At 40.4% G+C, this 18,200-nt stretch overlaps 1 protein-coding gene across 1 annotated transcript in view; it reads right to left on the minus strand.

Moving 5' to 3' along the window:
* Positions 1-1,663: 1,663 nt before the first annotated feature.
* Positions 1,664-18,200, minus strand: part of FBN1 (fibrillin 1) — a 254,403-nt gene continuing 237,866 nt past the window's right edge. The window contains exons 60-66 of the mRNA XM_004448075.5: positions 17,768-17,890; positions 14,852-14,968; positions 13,329-13,457; positions 12,425-12,544; positions 7,209-7,440; positions 4,182-4,356; positions 1,664-2,965 (exon numbers count right to left, since the gene is read on the minus strand). Of these exons, the coding sequence (XP_004448132.2) occupies positions 2,576-2,965; positions 4,182-4,356; positions 7,209-7,440; positions 12,425-12,544; positions 13,329-13,457; positions 14,852-14,968; positions 17,768-17,890 (1,286 nt within the window). The 3' untranslated portion in view covers positions 1,664-2,575. The remainder of the gene's footprint in view (positions 2,966-4,181; positions 4,357-7,208; positions 7,441-12,424; positions 12,545-13,328; positions 13,458-14,851; positions 14,969-17,767; positions 17,891-18,200) is intronic.

The raw sequence follows: 18,200 nt of genomic DNA on the forward strand, positions 1-18,200 counted from the left end.
TTGTTGAACAAAATGTAGTTGCTTGTGCAAGTTTAAACATTTCACAAGGCCAGCTAAGATCATTTCAACCCTACTCACGAAATAATTATTGGCAAATGAAATGGGCTTGGGGTAGAGACAAGATACTTTCAAGCTTCTGAAAGATTTGCAAAACCAAGTTCTTCAACCGTTGGAAGTAAAATTGAAAGGTCACAGACAATTAGAAATCATAGGTTTACATCTCAGGATTAAAAGGGTTTTGACAAGATGGATATTTACAGTGGAACAATGAGGAAAATGTTTTGTTACAATACAGTCAGATACATGGAAAATATGCTGTTCAAAATTGTTGGCTCTGGAATAAATAAAACCCAGACTTAGACTATTAAAAATATCAAAGTGATCCTTTATGTGCCAACTCCATTTTCTCTTGTTGTTTGTTATAAAGAAAATCCATTATTGAATATAATGTAGTTCTGGTTAAATTTTCAAAGACCTTTTCCATATGCAATCTGCTCTTTACCATATGCTAGATATTCTTCTGTAACATTTTCAGCACATTCCCGCTGTTGATCCATAAGCAGAATTAGAAAGAATCTTTGAGTCAAATTCTAGCCTCCTACCCAAGATGAATCCCTTCCAAAAACAGCCATTCAACTCGTCTTTTTTGAGCACCTCTTATGAGCAAGATTTCATGGATGGCAAAATAAGAGATAAAAACGAAACAGAACAAAAAACTGAAAAACAACTTCAAGACCTTCCCAGCTGGTTAGGTGAAAGAAAGCATCCCTGTCTAATGGCTGCTGGTAAGCCTACATTAACACCCCATGACAGAGAGCACATACATTGCAAGGAAACATTCTCCTCTTCGGTAGATCTATCATCAGGGAGGTGTTTGCTATATTGGGACACACATCAACATGCCTATTCCTTTTTCTTAAGCCTAGCTCTTCAAAGAGTTTGATAGCCCTTTCCTGTGTCCTTTAGGGTTTTTTCTCTTTCATGCTAGCAATCTTATTTCACTTTTATTTTCACTACTACAAAATGCTTTACTGCTCACAGGGATTTTTCACATTGTTTCCTATCATTTGCATGAACTCAACTTGCTAAATATTCAATATTACCTTTAAAATAAAACAGCATTCTCAAATTATGACATTCATAAAATAAGAGTTACAGCTTTCAATTGGATTCAATTTGGGATTATCCCTTTGTAATTAGACTAGCATTGACTAACAACAGATGTTTAAGGGCGTAAGCTTGCCAATATTGTGTGTATATCTGAAGGGAGGGGGGGCATGATAAATCTTTTATAATGAAACACATGTGTTCTAAGACAACAACTGAACTTGATATTTGAAACTATTGAAATCTACGGTGATTTAAAAGTCAGAGGATTAATCAGGTCATGTTTCAGAAATGATACTACAACCTCAATTTCTTATTTGCACATCATGTTAATGAAGTTGTTTCAGAGGCTATGGCACCAGATTCTGCTATCTGCAATGAATGAGACAGGGGATTGACTCAAATACGTTAAATTAATTTTCTCTAGTGATTATACATTTGACACTTTTAGAAGCTGCAGCTAACAGGCCCAGGATAATTTAAGTCCAGGAGACTTTCTTCGTCTACCAATTGGCCCCTCCAACCCCAAGTCCATGCAAGAACACAAAACCAAGGGTAAACAAAAAAAAAAAGAGACAGTTTTATTGTGACATTTATGACATTGACCCCTTGTTGACAGGAATGAGTGAGGGTAATCTTGTCATATTGCACAGGTCACGATGAAGGATGTATTGGTGATCCTCTGGCAGCTAAAGCTTCTTTCTGGTCCTTCAAGACCTCAGTGAACATGTGGGCCAGTCACAGAAATTTCATAACCACTTGGTGTATACATTTAACAAGTCTTTGGTCTTAATAAGCACCATTACAAACCCTCACATTAAGGGCATTATTATTCTAGTTTATAAATGTTTCAATGATAAAAAATAGCATGATTACAGTATACACACACTTAATTTACATGTAATGTATTATACTCATAACTGAGATAAGCTACTGAACTAACTTTGGTTGATTGAAATTAATGGAAGTATTTGAACTGAATACTTGTAATTTGGGTTCTAAGTTGTGTAAATATTACAGTGCATTTATAAATCTAGTTTGAAATTTACTAGCACCAAATAGATATTATAAATGGCTGACCTAGTACTTGTATTTGGAGAAGCAACACTTACAAATTTGAAAAAATAGAACAGTCCATCAACTGAAAGCACATTCCATACATTTGCTATAGGGGTGGCATATCAGCATGAATAGCCAACCCCCAATGGAAATACATGTCCCAGTTTTCAAGAATCAACATATATGACAAGGTAGCTTAGCTACACTCATGAGAAGCCTGAGAAAGTGGTTGCTTTGAACTAGGGTAGTAAACCTGTACCTTGCTTTTGTAATACAAGAATTGTGCTTATTTATACAAATTTACTTGGCAAAAGATTGTACCTATGACATAGAGATTCTGATTGAGAGAAAAATTCAGTTCTACCTATCTATCTTTGTTTTTTTAATTATTTGGTCTCTGGATGGTGAATTAATGAAGCAAAATCTGAATTTTCATCTTCAGATTATCACCCAATTCACCACTGAGGTAGTCTTTGTCATATTTGTCTTCTAGCTGGTTAAGTTCTTTTGTTTTATAAAGTGGAGTACTACTGATTTGTAATGAATAGGTTCCAGCCACTGGCTTCTTCTTTGTGAAGTGGAGGTAGCTGATCCCTTCCTTTTGGTTGATTTTAAAAAAGCCGTCTTCGTTTCCAGATTCAATCAAGTATCTGTTGTGATTTGTCAGAGTTGTAAGGGCTGGAAGGAGTTCTAGAATTCGGACCTTCTTACTGACCCGGGAAATATTGAAAGCGAAGGTGGCTGTCTTCTCAATGTCCCAACTTGCAAGACTCATGCTGGCTTCTATCTCAGGCTGATCCTGGAAAGAAACATGAAGATGTGTTAAATAAGATGAAAGGGTGACACTTGTTGCCCATATTAAAGAAAAAGTGACTTGAAAGTCACACTGATACAACTTTCTGCCCATGTCGTATATACCATATTGAAAATGTATATTTCTAAAACACTTTGTTCAAACCACAAATATGTTAAATAGGTCCACATTTATAATATTTAAAAATATTAAGCTGATGTCAGGAAGTAAGTCAAGTTGAAACCCCTTGTATTTGGGATATTTAATGCCATGGGTCACATAGTATTATTCTTGGACCAGGGGCATCAACATCACCTGGGAATCTGTTAGAATTACAAGTTCTCGGCCCCACCCATTCCTACTGAATCAGGAACCCTAAGGGTGGTGCCCAGAATCTGTTTTAACAAGCCTTCCAGGTGATTCGGACATGTGCACAAGTTTGTGAACCACTGTTTTAACAGATTATTTTCTCTTCAAAGATTTACCTCATTTCCAAAACCACAGCAGATGGGTTGCAGCACCAACAGGAAGAAAGAACTAGTCTATTTCAATTTTGTTCACTGACACAAAACCACCCCCTCCTATGGACACACCTATCGATGAACCTACTTCCTGACTCTGATGATCTGCTAATATCCAGGGCTTTTCAGCAGGCTTCTTGCTTGCCTCTCTGGGACCATATGGGCTGGATTCTATGGGCCTGGAGCCAGAGGTCTGGGTGAATATCTGTGCATCTCGGAGTTGACTGAGAGGCTGCAACAGTCATAGGCAAAGAAAACTGGGCTGCTTCAGCCTCCATGTTGTTTCTGTTGATTGTCCAAGTTCCCTCACACTCCACATGGCTCACTTTAGTAGAGGAGCCTCTAGCCTCCAGGACTCCCTGTGCACGCAGCACTATGTCACTTCACTATTCTGCCTACTTGCTCTCCTGGATCTCAGACCTTGTCCTTTCAGCAGACTTTGGGTGGGTGTTTGACTTTCTTTTTGGCAAGACAGAGAAAATGAGCAAGTATGTGAAAGCCTTCGAGGGACCACTCCTTAAAAAGAAACTTCAGGAAGGCCCACAGACTCTTGTAAAATGCAGCCTGGAGCCCAGGGAATGTCTGGATTTTTTCCCTGGGGAGCTTTTTCACACTTTGGAGTATCCTTGGAGGAAACCACAGGAATCTGAAAGACCTTGCCACAAAAGGAAAATCAGAGGAGAAATCACCTTCTGACCTACCTTGATAACGGAGGCATCTGTTTCATTGGTGCTTCTCCGTTTCCTACCCCTTTTGGGGTAGCCATTGATCTTACACTCGTAACAAGCCTCTGGGGAGAGTGAATTGTCATCCATTTCACCACTGACAGGCGACTCTGGACCTCCTCGGCTCATGCCCATTCCAGAAACACAGTGCCTGCAGCAGAAGGGAAGAACAGACGGTCTTCATTACAGCTGGGAGATAACAAGGAGGCAAGGCAAGTGTTCTGGTGAAGTCTGGCTCTTGCACCAGTGACATATTCAGCTGTTAATTATCTGACCATTGGATGCTCTGCTGGCTCTGAGAACCATACCTGAGGTCCTCTGTGTTTGGCCTCTAATCTCCAGTGCTCTGAGTTATTGATTTTTTTTCTACTATCGCTAAAGGCCCTGATTTGCATATTTATTTAGCCCCGTTTCCCAAACCTAATGTGGCAGGTATTCTGCTCTACTTATACTGGAGAGGTGACATGGAGTGAAAACAAGAGAAGAACAAAGGATGAGGGAGGCCATGGTGATTTGGGAGATTAAACGAAAATGTCTTCTTTTTTACAAAACAGACATCCACAGGAGTGAAAAAGACATGAAAACTCACCATTTCTTTCCTTAACTGAATCCCACTTAACTGATGCTATCACTGTAGCCACCATTTGTACACCATTCTTATCAGTACCACCACCATCCCCATCCTGACACCACCACCACTATCATCACCACCAACCACCACAGTCATTTCCAAGACCACCATCACTACCACCATCCCTCAGCATTCTAGCCTTCTGAGCAATCTATTATTTTTCTGAAGCTACTGAGGAAAGAAAAAAAGCTCTAGGTGATAACTGAGGGTTGATTTAGTAATCAAGTGTAAAGATATGCAATATATAAAATACATGTTTCAGAGCTCGCCCAATTGTGGGAAATCATTTAAGGCATTCAAACCCAATAGGGCCATTGGTCTGACTCATGAGAAACTGGAAAAACAAACCCATGCCCATGAGAGAAATAGTTCAGCTGTTTTTCTTCAGCTTTCAGTTATTAAAGCCAAGTTATAGTGGGAGGCTTGCATGTTTCATAAGTCCTTTGTTTTGTTATTTTGCTTACTATTTCATAGGCTACTTGGAATGTGTATTTACCGGGCTCCTTCTTCAAAGTGTGCTGAAACATTTGAATGGTTCTAAAAGAATCTTTATTTTGGGGCAGGGTTTACTCTAGTAATTCACAGAGACCAAAACTATTATAAATAGGCAGATTTCTATTAATGGGCCTTAAAGTATACCAAATATTATTTACCTATTTTCTATAATAACTGGCTACTCTTTATAACCCATTTTCCTTTATGCCCTTAGGATTCAAAAGTTGATGCCAACAAACATAATTTTTTTGTTTTTTGTATTTTGCAGCAATTGACAGGTCCCTACTATTCTTCTCAATCTTGCCAAAGTCCGATACATTTTCTTTCCTCTTTCTTTGTCTTGTAACATGTAAAAGTTAAAATTTAACTTTTAAAAATCAACTTGAAGAAAGAAAAATGAATGAAATGATACTCATTCTGTTTGTATGTATACCCCACATAATGATTAAATTATTGGGAGGCAACCCCTAAATTTGCAATCTTCAGTTCCTTTGTCAGAACTTCTTTTCAGTATTTTCATTTCTCAGGAGCACCATTTATTAGAAGTGTGACTATAAAATCCCACTGGTCATGAGCCAGCTTGGAGTGTCACAATTTTTTGCTGGGAAAAATGGTTTTGGCATTGCACTTATAAAGAATGAGTCTACTGAGAGCCAGACACAAACATCTGGGAATTTTTTTCCAATTGCTGGTATTTGTGTGCTTCCCATGAAACATTCTTTCACCTTCAAGCCTACACAAATCCAAAATGAATTCACTTGATATCTGTGTGCCAAAAAATCAAAGACCACTAAGTTAATTTGATGTATGTGGGTATATGTGTGTGTTGGGGGAAGTTATGTATGTGTGTGTGGGTATATGTTTTGGGGGAAAGTGTCTAGAATATGTGAATGTGTGTGAGGGTATACGTGTGTATGTATATGTGGGGAGTATATGTGTGAGTGAGGGAGTACATGTATGTTTCGTGTATACTCAATGTCTGCATATTTTTAATTAAAAAGTAAAATTTTTGAGTTCCTTCCCATATAACCTCAGAAAAGCTAAAACAAGATGGAGGGACAAAGTATTTGCAGATATCTAAGGCCAGATTAATTCAGCAGGGATAAAGGCCTAAACTTTAAAAACTTAACTTTTTTTTTTAGGTACCAGGGTCAGGGATTGAAACCCAGGACCTCATGTGTGGGAAGGTGGCGCTCAATTACTGAGCCACATCCACTCCCCACCATTAAGCTTTTAAGTCACTGAACAAAATAAAAATATGTCTTTTCCCTACTCCAACTCTTGTACATAAAATTTGGTAAAGTCTTCTACCTGGCGAATAACAATTATAACTCTCACATTTAACATCTTTTTGGTAATTTTTAAATGTAAATTCAAGACTGAAATGTAAAATATATTTTAAAACCCTAAGGAACACCCCTCCCCGCAAAAAAGGTATCCCTTCACCTTATCCTAACACAAACTAGAAGAGAAGGCATTTTATGTCAAGATAGAATCCCGCTTGCCCCAGGGAAAGGATGGCTGAGCAGTATGTAGTGTAAGCCCAATTCTGTCATGGCTGGACCTCTGTATTTCTGGGGAGGTGAAATCACTTTCCAGTAAGTTATGACAACCAAAAGAATAAGATGGAGAAGCCACTTAGCAAGGTATTTACAATGTGGCTACATTATTTTGTTTGATGATTTATGAATTTCAGAAATCCAGATGTTCCCTTTTAAATAAGAATAACCTAAAAAATATAAAAACTTTTGCAAAGCTAACTGGAATTAACTCAAGGATGATATCTACTGAAGTTCCATTTAACTTTGAGTTAAATAGCCTTCATTATACTATGACTGAGGGAGTCTCCAAGCACAACCAGGAAGAGTAGTGCTTACCCCTGGCCAATTCTGAAGTAACCAGGCGGACAAGCGCACAGGTAGCCGCCCTCAGTGTTGGAGCAGCCATAACTGCAGGGGGCCTGTGAGGAGCCACACTCATTGATGTCTTGGCATCCTCCGCTGAACTGCTCATACTGGAAGCCGGCGGGACACATGCACTTATAGCTCCCCAGGGTGTTGTGGCAGGAGGCTCCTCCGCAAATGTGCGCGCTGAGGCACTCGTTTTCATCTGTGGGGAAAAGAAGAAGATACACTATGTTTGAGATGGGCCAGTGATTTCTACTGAGGAGTCCTGGTCAGGCCACCTGCTGTGGGGCAGCTGGGTCCTTGGCTTGACTCTCAGGAAGGCAAGGCAGGCAGAGGTTGCTGGGTTGGGGGAGAGAAGCAGGACAGATAAAGATGTGAAAATGGATGTGGCCACTTGTCGTGTTGTGACTAGAGGTGGTAGATGAGGTCATATACACCAGGAGGACAGTATTAGAGGATGTCATTCTGAAGGATTGACGGGCTCCAGTCCTCCTCTTAATGCATCACTCGTATGCCCTACTCCTCATGAACACGTCGTAAAGAACTGTGGGGCTGAATCGGGGCAAAGATTCAGGCTTCAGGGTGGAAGGGAAGGAACCATACAATTGTCTGGGATTTTGCTGCACAAGTGCCCAGCAATGGGACAAATACCTCAAAAGCAAAGGACAGCCATATTCCTGGAGTCTGCTCTCCCTGACCTCTTTTTTCAGGATGTGCAGACCTGGCAAGGACTGGTATCCTGTAGGAAGTCTGTCCCTCTTGGACTTCCTTTAAAAGAAAATCAGCAAAAGCCCCCAGGTGCTTGTTCCGGGGGATGAACAGTGTCTTCTGGCACGTCTGCTCCCTTCTCTGATGCCCCCCACTCCTTATCCTAACCAGCCTCCTGCCCACAGTGTCTGGGCTGCGTCAAAAGCTAAGTGTGCCTGGAAGAGGTCTGGCTCAGACTTCATGAGCAATAACTGGAGAAAACCCATGGGAGAGACAGATGCTGCGGGTCTGACTACCACAGGGGCCTGCTAAGTCTGAGGGGAATAAGCAGGAAAAAGAAATTTAACTTTTAAAAATCAACTTGAAGAGAGAAAACCTTGAATTTCTCATTCTTTCTGATTTATTCTTTTTTGAAATCTCCAACATATTTTGCAGACCTGCCTTTGTGGAGCAGGTAGGAAGCTTGCTGGTAAGGTACTTCCTAACTGCTGCCACCCATTTTCAGATGTATGTTCATTTGTATTTGGGTAGACTGGCCTTCTCCTCGCTTAAGGAGTACCTACATCCAATGCGAGGGAGGAAGGGCAGGGACATGAACGTTCAGGAGGTACTTCATGACACCTAGCATGCTAGGTGCTTCACATTCCCTAGTCTACTTAACCCCCCTAACAATCATGGGAGGTAGGTATTATAATCCCTGTTTAACCGATAATGAAAGCGAGGCTCAGGAAGCTTCTCTCAGATCTAAGTGAGCAGCAATATTCATTCACACCCAGGTCTGTCTGACTGCGAAAGCTACATGCGTTCCTTTATTCCACAATGTCTCTCAAGAGACTCACTTGTATTTAAACCGGCATTTCCTTTCTCCTTGAATTAGTTTTACCTTATTACAGTAGATTCGTCTATAAAGAAAAAAGTTGTATTAAGAAAATCCTACAGTTTTTATTCTTAAAAAAATTGGAATATAGGTGGAGAAAGGTGGTGGGGGCAGGGTTGCTTGCTTATACATACTTATTATATACTCATCTCCTTCCCTTACTTTCTCCCTTTCATCTTTTCTGTGTTTCTGTGTATAGTTACAGTGAGAAGAAAAAGCTTGGTGCACAGTAAGAAAGCCATTCATTGAGCTGCCTGCTATGGCTCAGTGCCCAGCTATGGGTCCATGAGCTCAACTCTGCCTTTTTGAGAATCCTTTACGACTGCAAAATCTCAAGTCCCACCAAGGTCACTTAGCCTCCGGGGTTCCTAAAACAGAAATAATTCAACCTCCCAGTATCTGTGTTCATTTCCCCTTATTTTCACTTCGAGATGAGGAGCACATAGAGCCCAATGGAGACCACGAACAGAGAACCCTCCGACAAACAAGACAGGCTGAAGAATGGAGGATGTCTGTTTGGGAGGAGAGAACACCTCTGGGCTGGCTGTCTTCTCCTTGACCCCCATGTCCATCCTCCACCCTCTTCCACCTGCCGTGGGCTCCAGAAGGCTGACCTGTATGGAGCATCAAGAGGTTCCAATCCTGGCCTCTCTGTTTAGCTGGGTTCAGCCAATAGGGAACACTGGCAGGAGATGAGTGGGCGGCAGAATGAGGTCAGGGTGTTTATTCCTCCAGCTCCTTCCCTGCACAGTGACTGCCGTTTGGGGGCTCTAACACACAGTAGCTTTCCCCTGCCCCTTCACACCCACTGTGGGCTCCCAGCTCTTGCTAGTTTGGGGGCTGCTGCACCATGCACCACAGGGTTCCCTAATACCTACCCACACCTTACATAGCTGATTCATTCAATTGTCCTTAATTATCCAATTTCAATGTGCCATCTGTTTCCTGCTGGGCTCCTGACTGATAAAATCTCTCAGGATGGGTGTATGTGGGGGAAGACCTGTCAGTACAGAGCTTAGATTTTTCTGTTTAGTTCCAAGGGGCAGAAGTTAGAGAGGGGAATAGTCTAGTTCCCAAAGAAAAAGGTATTTCCAAGAATTGAAGCTGTCTATACATAGTTTGAGCTATACTGAGAGAAAGTGAGTTCCATTTAAGGTGGTGATCAAGCCAAATTAGGATGCCCACAGAGGTTGGAGAGAGATTTATATATTAAGAAAGAGGTTAAGATAGATAATATCCAAAGTTCCTTTTAACTTTGAGCCTCTGCATTACTATAATTAATAATATTTATTTCTGTCTAAACTCTCTTCCCTTTCACATCTATTTTTGAATTTAAAGTAATTTTACTTTACTTTTTACTTTACTTTTTTTTACTTTATTATTTTCTTTTCTGAGAATCTAATGAAATTTAAATTAAACTTGCTTTTCCAGATTGGAAAGGTGGAGTGGAGCATCAATTATTAGATAAGAAACTGGCAAACATTTCGAGTGTTTACTGCTTGGAAACAGTGTGGTTGTGCACTCATGTATTTTATCAATATATAAACACCACAATTTGGTTAACAGGCTTTCCATTTTTCCTGAACTTTTTTATACTGTGCACCATGGAACAAATGGATCCATAAGGAATTTTTCTCTACTCCAAAATATTTATTTTATTATTTTAGTTGGTACTTAAATTGGTGAGGCTTAAAAAAAAATTTTTTTTTTTTAAAGAGACAATTCTAATTTTATCAAAAGAGTATCAGAGTTTCTAAAGAACACTCCCTGCCAGCGGACTGAACCCTCCCCATGCTGGCCTCTAAAATCAAAGGCTCCAGCATCAGGTTTGCAGGCTGTGTGTCAGCTCTGGCATTAAGGGGGTACCACTAGGAGAATTCTGAAATACTGAATGGACTTTCTTTAATAAATCTTCTCCAGGTCAAAATGGGCCTACTCCAACTGTATGCTGGAAATTTGATATTTTGTAGAAAGCAATGAAATCAGGGGCCTCTTGCGCCAAACCCATCCATCTGGGAAGAATGATCTTCTGATTGCCTACAAGTGAGGATTTCAGGCAGGGTGGATCCAAGAGATCTGCTTTGCAGGGCTCTGCGGAAGCCACCCTGGCCTCAGGAAATGCTCATTGTGGATAACTATCCCCTCTATGAGAACTACAAGGCCAGACTGGATCAGTGTCTTCTGGTCATCAAGAACCCTCCAACGTCTTCTTAACTTCTTAATCAACTTATCTTCTAGAACCCCCAGCCAGCGGAAGATTATCATGGGATCAAAGTAGAATCTCCAAGCAGCTGGACATGGCCTGGCCATCTTTGGCTATTCTTGGATTTAGGGTAGCAAGTGGAGGGCAAGTTGCAGGCGTGATGTACCTCACCTCTTTTACATTTCCCCCATAGCTGCAATTTCATTAATGAGGCTCATATCATAAGAGCCAACAGGCACATATACTAGATATTGAATCAACAAAGCTTCTTCTGGAAATTCTGCAATGTCAGAAACTGGTGATCAAAATGAAAGACCTCCCTAAGCTGAAATGAACAAAGGCACTGTGATTAAAACCAGATACCTAGTCAACAAGTTATGTAGTCTAAATTCCTCTAAGTACTGGGATCATTTTAACTAACTCTACTCACCTCCGCAAAACTGTCTTGTATGGAAACAAACCAGATAGAGACACAAGTTTGACAAGTGAAAACACACCAAATGAGTCTTCATTTGGAGTACAGCGAAACCTTGCAATGTGGAACATTAACCCAGGAAGCAGAAGTCCTTTGCATTTTTGCTAAGGAGGGCTCTCTACCCAAGGGCGTGGCAGCTGGGCACTTTCTAAATGCTTGCTGTATGAAAAAACAAGAGAATGTGATGCTGAAAGGCTGGCCAAACCAGGAAGGTAAGAGACTTAGGTTCTAGTTCCAAGCAGGCCATGTAATAACTGGGTAATGCAGATTATCGTCCCTCCCTGAGCTCAGACTCCTTGCCAGTAGAACAAAGGGCTTGGGCTAGACTGCGGTGCCTCCAAACTCTTGAGGCTTTGGTTCTATGGTCTCCATTAAGCACTATTATCCCATGGCACTGCTGAATCAGAGATAACTTAATTTTAATTTAGTGACAGTATCTGTGGATCTCCCTTAATTATCAAAAGAATTTAGCAGTCCTAAACAAAGTTGCTGTGTCTGCCTTTTGTACTCTGCCCCCAAAGATATACAGAGCCGAATGGAACCACTGCTGAGTCTTCAGACCAAAAGTTGATCCAAATAGTCTCTGGCTGGTATTTTTCAATCACGAGTAGGATTTTTTTGGCCTCTGATGTGAACAGAACTCAAGTGGGAGTAGATTGCTAGCAATGCAGCAGAAGAGCAGGGGAATATTGGGAGGCAAGGGATACTAGGGGCATTTCAAAGCAGAGGATCTTAAAGTACCCTCTATAATGAATATTTTCTTGGTTTGCTGTTTTGCAAAGGCTGTAACTGCCCTCTGGTTTAACCCAGTAAAATCCATCTTAATTGAATATTTGCTTCTTCAAGAACAAATTTACTTAGAAAGAAAGCAGAATTTTGACACTGACAGCAATTCATCTCGTGAATGAGAAGAAACTACTTGCCAACACACTGATTCCACTGGTAGTGCTGAAGATAGCCCTGGGGACAGCTGCACCTGTATCCCCCGATGATGTTCTGGCAGCCGTGTTGGCAGCGGTGGTTTCCTTCACACTCATCCACATCTGAAAAAGAAGGCAGAGTTGCCTTGAAGCCACGCTGACACTTTGTCTTCTGAACTGTCAAAATGGGCTCAGAGTAGCTGCCTGAGAGGCTCTCTGCAGCAACATTTATATGCATGCTAAGGGGAAAGGCAATTTTAATTAGAAATCTGACCCCTAATAAATTATTCTGCTACCTAAAATTTCAACTGTAGCTTCTGTATGGCTTTTGATAAGTCCAATGAGAAAAACATTAAGGTGTCCTGGGTAAAAATCCTCAAATAAAAATGATAAATTAATGCAAAGCACAAGAGCACTCTAAGGGATGGCTCTTATTTGCAACAAAATTAGAAGCCAAATGGTGTAAATACAAAGATGAAATCCTAACTGAAAAAAGCTTCATCTTCTAATTACACATTATTGGAAAAGTCACTCCTCCTATGTTTAATTCAAATTTGAGAAAATTATTTTATGCCTCTGGACCCAATGGCCACAAAAGTATTGAATTAAATTTAGAGATCTAGCTCTTTGTCTTGACTGAGTTATTCTATATTAGATTAAATTAATAACTGAGCAGAAAAAGTCTTGATATGCCTAGGAAAGGCATGCATTACAGATACAATCAAGCATGAAACAAAAGATGAATCTCTAAAATATGGGACTTGTGTAATTCGGACAAATTATTTCGATCTTCAGTTGAGTGCTCAGTTCTGATAGCTCATAGAGGATAATGATGAGGGTGTTGATAGTCACGTAAGCCACCACCACCACAATCCACCAGCGGGATTACAGCTGAGGCTCAACCCACCTTCACAGCTGGCGCCACTCTGATCAAGTGAGAATCCCCGCTGGCATTCACAGGTGAAGCTTCCGGGAGTGTTTTGACAAATGCCCTTAGCTCCACATAGATTGATGTCAGAGGTACATTCATTATTGTCTATGAGAAGCAGTGGAGGAAAGGAAAAAATTAAAATGGTCCCTCTTTGTGTGGTTTAAAAGAAAGTGAGAGAAGAAATGAAATCAGGATGCATATGACAACATGGATGAGCCTTGAGGACATTATGTTGAGTGAAATAAGCCAAATACAAAAGGAAAAATATTGTATGGTCTCAGTAACATGAACAAAATAGGATAAAAGTAAATTAGTGGAGGTAAACTCTATGGCATAGGTTATTAGAAGATAGAGTGTGGGTTAAGAATGGGAGCTGATACTTAACATATGTAGAATTTTTAATAAGGTTGATTGTACAAGTGTGGAAATGAATAGAATTGATGGTAACACACTGTAGTGAATATAACTAACACTGATGATTTAGGAACGTGATTGTGGCTGAAAAAGGGCAGTCTAAGGACCTAAATGTCAATTGAAAGGAAGCTAGAGGATAATCTAGGGATGGTAAAACGGTGATTTTGGTGGTGGATGAAGATTGTGGTTAATAGCACAATCTTAAATCTTTAAATATAAAAATGTTCTTCTATTATAAAATGTTAAGAATATGAGGATATATGGGAAAATTACATCTAATATAACTTATGGACAACAGTTAACAGTAATATTTTAACATTTTTGCAGCAATGGCAAAGAAGGTACTGTATCAATTCTAAGGGTCAAAAATAGGGGGTATGTGGGAATATGGGATTTTTCCTTTTGGTGTAATGAAAACTTTCTAAAATTGACTGAGGTGATGACAACACAACTGTGTGATGAAACTGAAAGCCGCTGGGTGTATGCTTTGAATGGATTATACAAGGCATGGGACTGTATAACACTGTGAATCCTGTGGTGGATGATGGACTGTGGTTAACAGAACAAATATGAGAATGTTCTCTCATGGACTATAACAAATATATAACACTAATATAGGGTGTAAATAATAGGGTGGGTTGGGGAAAAAATACCCAAATGTAAGATATGGACTAGAGTTAGTAGTAATATTTTGATGGTCCTCTTTCATCCTTTGTAACGAATGTTCTACAACAATGTGAGGTGTTGGTGGTGGAGTGATGTATGGGAGCCCTGTATGATATGCATGTTTGTTTTGTAAGTTCACAACTTTCACTATATACTTATTGTTTATGTATGTTAATGTATGAATGATAATACTTCAATATAATTTTTTGAAATGAAAAAAAAAAGAAAGTGAGAAAGAGGACTCAATAAGAAGCCAAATAAGGCCAATGTAATTTCACATGTGCGCACACACACACACACACACTCATATTTTTGGAGTTTTTGTCTTCTTATTCTAGCAGCAGAGAAAAACAGGAAAAAAAGTAATCTTTTAAAGGACTAACTACATTTGCTATTGTTTTTTTCCCACTCCCACTTACCAATGCAGGCGGTATGATGTTGCGTAAATCCAGGAGGACATTTACATGTGAAGCCACCAATGGTGTTAACACACAGGAATTGGCAATTGTGCTGCTTAGTTGCACATTCATCAAGATCTATAGAAAAGCAAGACAGACATTAGATTTGAACTGACAACACTGACAGATACAGGAAGTAGCTCTGAAGTCTGATTTCTAATTCTCAAGTGACCCTTGACAGAAGAGAGTCCCCCAAAATGGCTAGGAGGAACCCAGGAGATAAACTTTTGAAAAGATAAAATGTGGTCTCATTAAAGGAATTTTAAATAAATTATAAAGTCTTAAACAAGCTATAAAATGAAGTGAGAGCTTAGGGATTTTCGAAAATTTCCAGAGCACTGGAAAGAACTATTTAAGTTGAAATATAAAAATATAACATGAACCGTTGAGGCTGGAAATCAAATTGTTCACTTAGTTCTCTGTTTGCTGTTTTTAATCTGCTTAAATGAGGTCATAAAAAATTTGACTCCGTTGGTTAGGGATTCTCCTTTGGATAAAACAAAACTGAAAAATCAGGAAAGGAAAAATGGAAAGAAGAAACACATTCTGTTAAGCTAAGAGCACTTAAAAAAACAAACAAACCAAAAAAACCCACAACTGTCCAGGGCACTTTTCCAATATTCTCCCCCACATCTCAATAAAATTCTCTGCTTTGAAGAGGCCTCTTTCCTCACTGCCACAAGTTCTAGACTCATTCTCAACTCTGACATTATTTTAAAATATTAAGAGATACAAAGTTCATTATAGTTTTTAGTTGAAATTTAGCCAAAAATCCCCTAAAAACCAAAACGAAACCCAAAACATGGGTGTGTATTCAGGAAGCTTTCTTTCCTGATAGTGCCCCTTCTTTGTCATAAATTTAGTTACTATGCACCCACTTCATACAGAGTTGTGCTTGGAGTGGCAGCTCAGGCCTCCTTTTCTGGTGACTGCATCTACCCCACAGATCCTGGGCCAGAGTAATCTCTGGAGTGGACACAAAGTGTGAGGACACTCCTACATTTCTCCCGGTGCTGACTTCTTTTAAAATGGAGCCAGATGTGCTCTTTCCATGGAAGGAGGCTGACTGATGCAAACTCTGAGCTCAGTTTCCTCAGCGCCTCACTGACCTGCCTGAGCGGAGCAGAGGGGAGATGGAGCGCGGTCTCTGCATTACTGATCGCTTTGCTCCTCCTGCCAGTAGGACAGCTTCCCTATTTCTGACCCTGAGTACTTTTCGAGAGCATTGTCACACATGGCTGAAGATGACCTGCAAACAACTTGCTATTCTTAACTCCCAGAATGTCTTCTCTCCCCTTCTCCTTTTATCTGGATCCTACCCATTTCACAGGGGAAGTGCTGTTCCCCATCTCCCCCAGAGCCTGCCTCCCAGCCCCTTTCCTCTCAGTTTGAACAGTATACATACTTGCACGCACATTTTGATTTTTAGTCGTACATGCTGAACATGTGGAGTAATTTAGACCCTATGAGAAAAATAGGAGAAAGGGACTTACGTTTTAAAAGGACCTGTAAAAGGTATGTAGTTATTTTATATTCCTACAACTATAAAGAGAGTGTTACTGATGCTTTTTACGTATTGTGAGAGAGTATAATGACCACTAAACATTTAATTTCCATTTTTCATCTCTTGATTGCTATCAACTTTTGAGGATTCTCTGCCCCCTCAGTTCAAAAAAGTGCTGTAAATTTGTTCTGTTACAGATAATGTGAACAGTGAGAGGCATTTCCCCTGAATTTGGCTCTTCACTCACATGAAATTTATGGCTCCAAGTTATAGATTCACACTGCTTCAAGGTCACTGTGATCCACAGATATAAAGAAAGTCCCATGTTTGAGAAAAACAGAGCTATAAACAACTTTTCATTTAAGATGGTAGGGATTTTTGAGTAGGTATCTCAACTTCCTCTTCCCAAACTACAGGATTATATAGGATTAGTGCTGCAAATGAAACTTCAGAATGTCACCCATTCAATCAGTCTGTATTACAGACTTCTTGATTCTCTCTTTTCCAGCAGATACAGGGAAGAGGTCTCCCTTCTCCCATCCTACCCTTTACTTTCCCCTATTGTCTTCTCTCCCCTTTAAAGCTTCACAATAAGGACTCTGCCTCTATTCTGCCATCTGGTCTACCCTTCCTTCGCCAAATTCCTCATTTTCCAAATTATCATTAACAAGTATGACTCACTTTTCCTGTTCACTCAATGTGAAGTACTTATTGTTGAGGAAAGTGTTCACAAGAGTAAATTTACACCTAAAGAATTTTGCAAAAAATAACGTCTGGTTGAGAAGGGATATTCACAGATAGTTTTGCTCTTTCTTCATTCTTTGTCACATTTATATCTCATATAAGCTCTTACAAAACAGGAATGACCTTATTTGGCAGACTACAAACCGGGACACAGTGTTTAATTGGGCACAATGTCCTCTGAGGATCATGGCACCGATTATTCTGAGGCAGGACTTTGCCAGAGATCTGGGCTCTAAACTTATTGAAGAGATAGATGGAATAAATGAAATAAATAGGAAGCAGAAGAAGAAACAAGCCAGTCAAAGAGGAGGTAAACAATTTAGGATCCTCCCCACCCAAGTCCTGGAGAGCTGGCTCTGCCATCTGAGACGCTGGTGGGCGGCCCCCAGGAACGTCCATGGGGCATGCAGTGAGGATAGCTGCTGTGACTGTTCTCTGCAGCCTCCAGGCCTCAGCCCCCCTCCATCTAGCATTAGAGGTGAGGAGAGGAGGCCTGAGGCAGGCACTACCCTAGTTGTACCTCTTGCCTATAGAGCATGGCGTTCAGCTTGTCTGTTCCTCAGAGGTGTGAGGAATGCAAAGATACGCCCAGGTGGCAGGTGAGTGGGTGAATGCAAAGTCTACATTACCCTTGCAGCTCCTTCCATCTTCCTGCAGAATGTAGCCCTTCGGGCATGAACACTGGTAACTCCCTTGTGTGTTTTTGCAGATAAAGTTGCAGGGTTTCGGAGCCTGGCTGCACTCATCCAGATCTACAATCAAAGAGATATGTTGTGACTGCCCATCTAAAGAGATGTCAAAATGCTCAAATTTTTTTCTATCTGGTTGCATCATCATGTTTTTGGTATGTTGCTTCGCCGTGCGGGGGCCTGCACCTCTCTGCACCACACAGGTCTGGAAAGCCTTTTTTCTTTTTCCTTTTTACCAGGAGGTCCTGGGGATCGAACCTGGGTCCTCCATATGGTAAATGGGAGCTCAACTGCTTGAGCCACAGCTGCTTCCCCAAATGCTCAATATTCAGAGTCTAAACAAGAATTTTTGTTTTGGGAAAAGAAAAATCAA

This window comes from Dasypus novemcinctus, chromosome 3, assembly GCF_030445035.2.
Source record: "Dasypus novemcinctus isolate mDasNov1 chromosome 3, mDasNov1.1.hap2, whole genome shotgun sequence".
Classification (NCBI taxonomy): domain Eukaryota; kingdom Metazoa; phylum Chordata; class Mammalia; order Cingulata; family Dasypodidae; genus Dasypus; species Dasypus novemcinctus.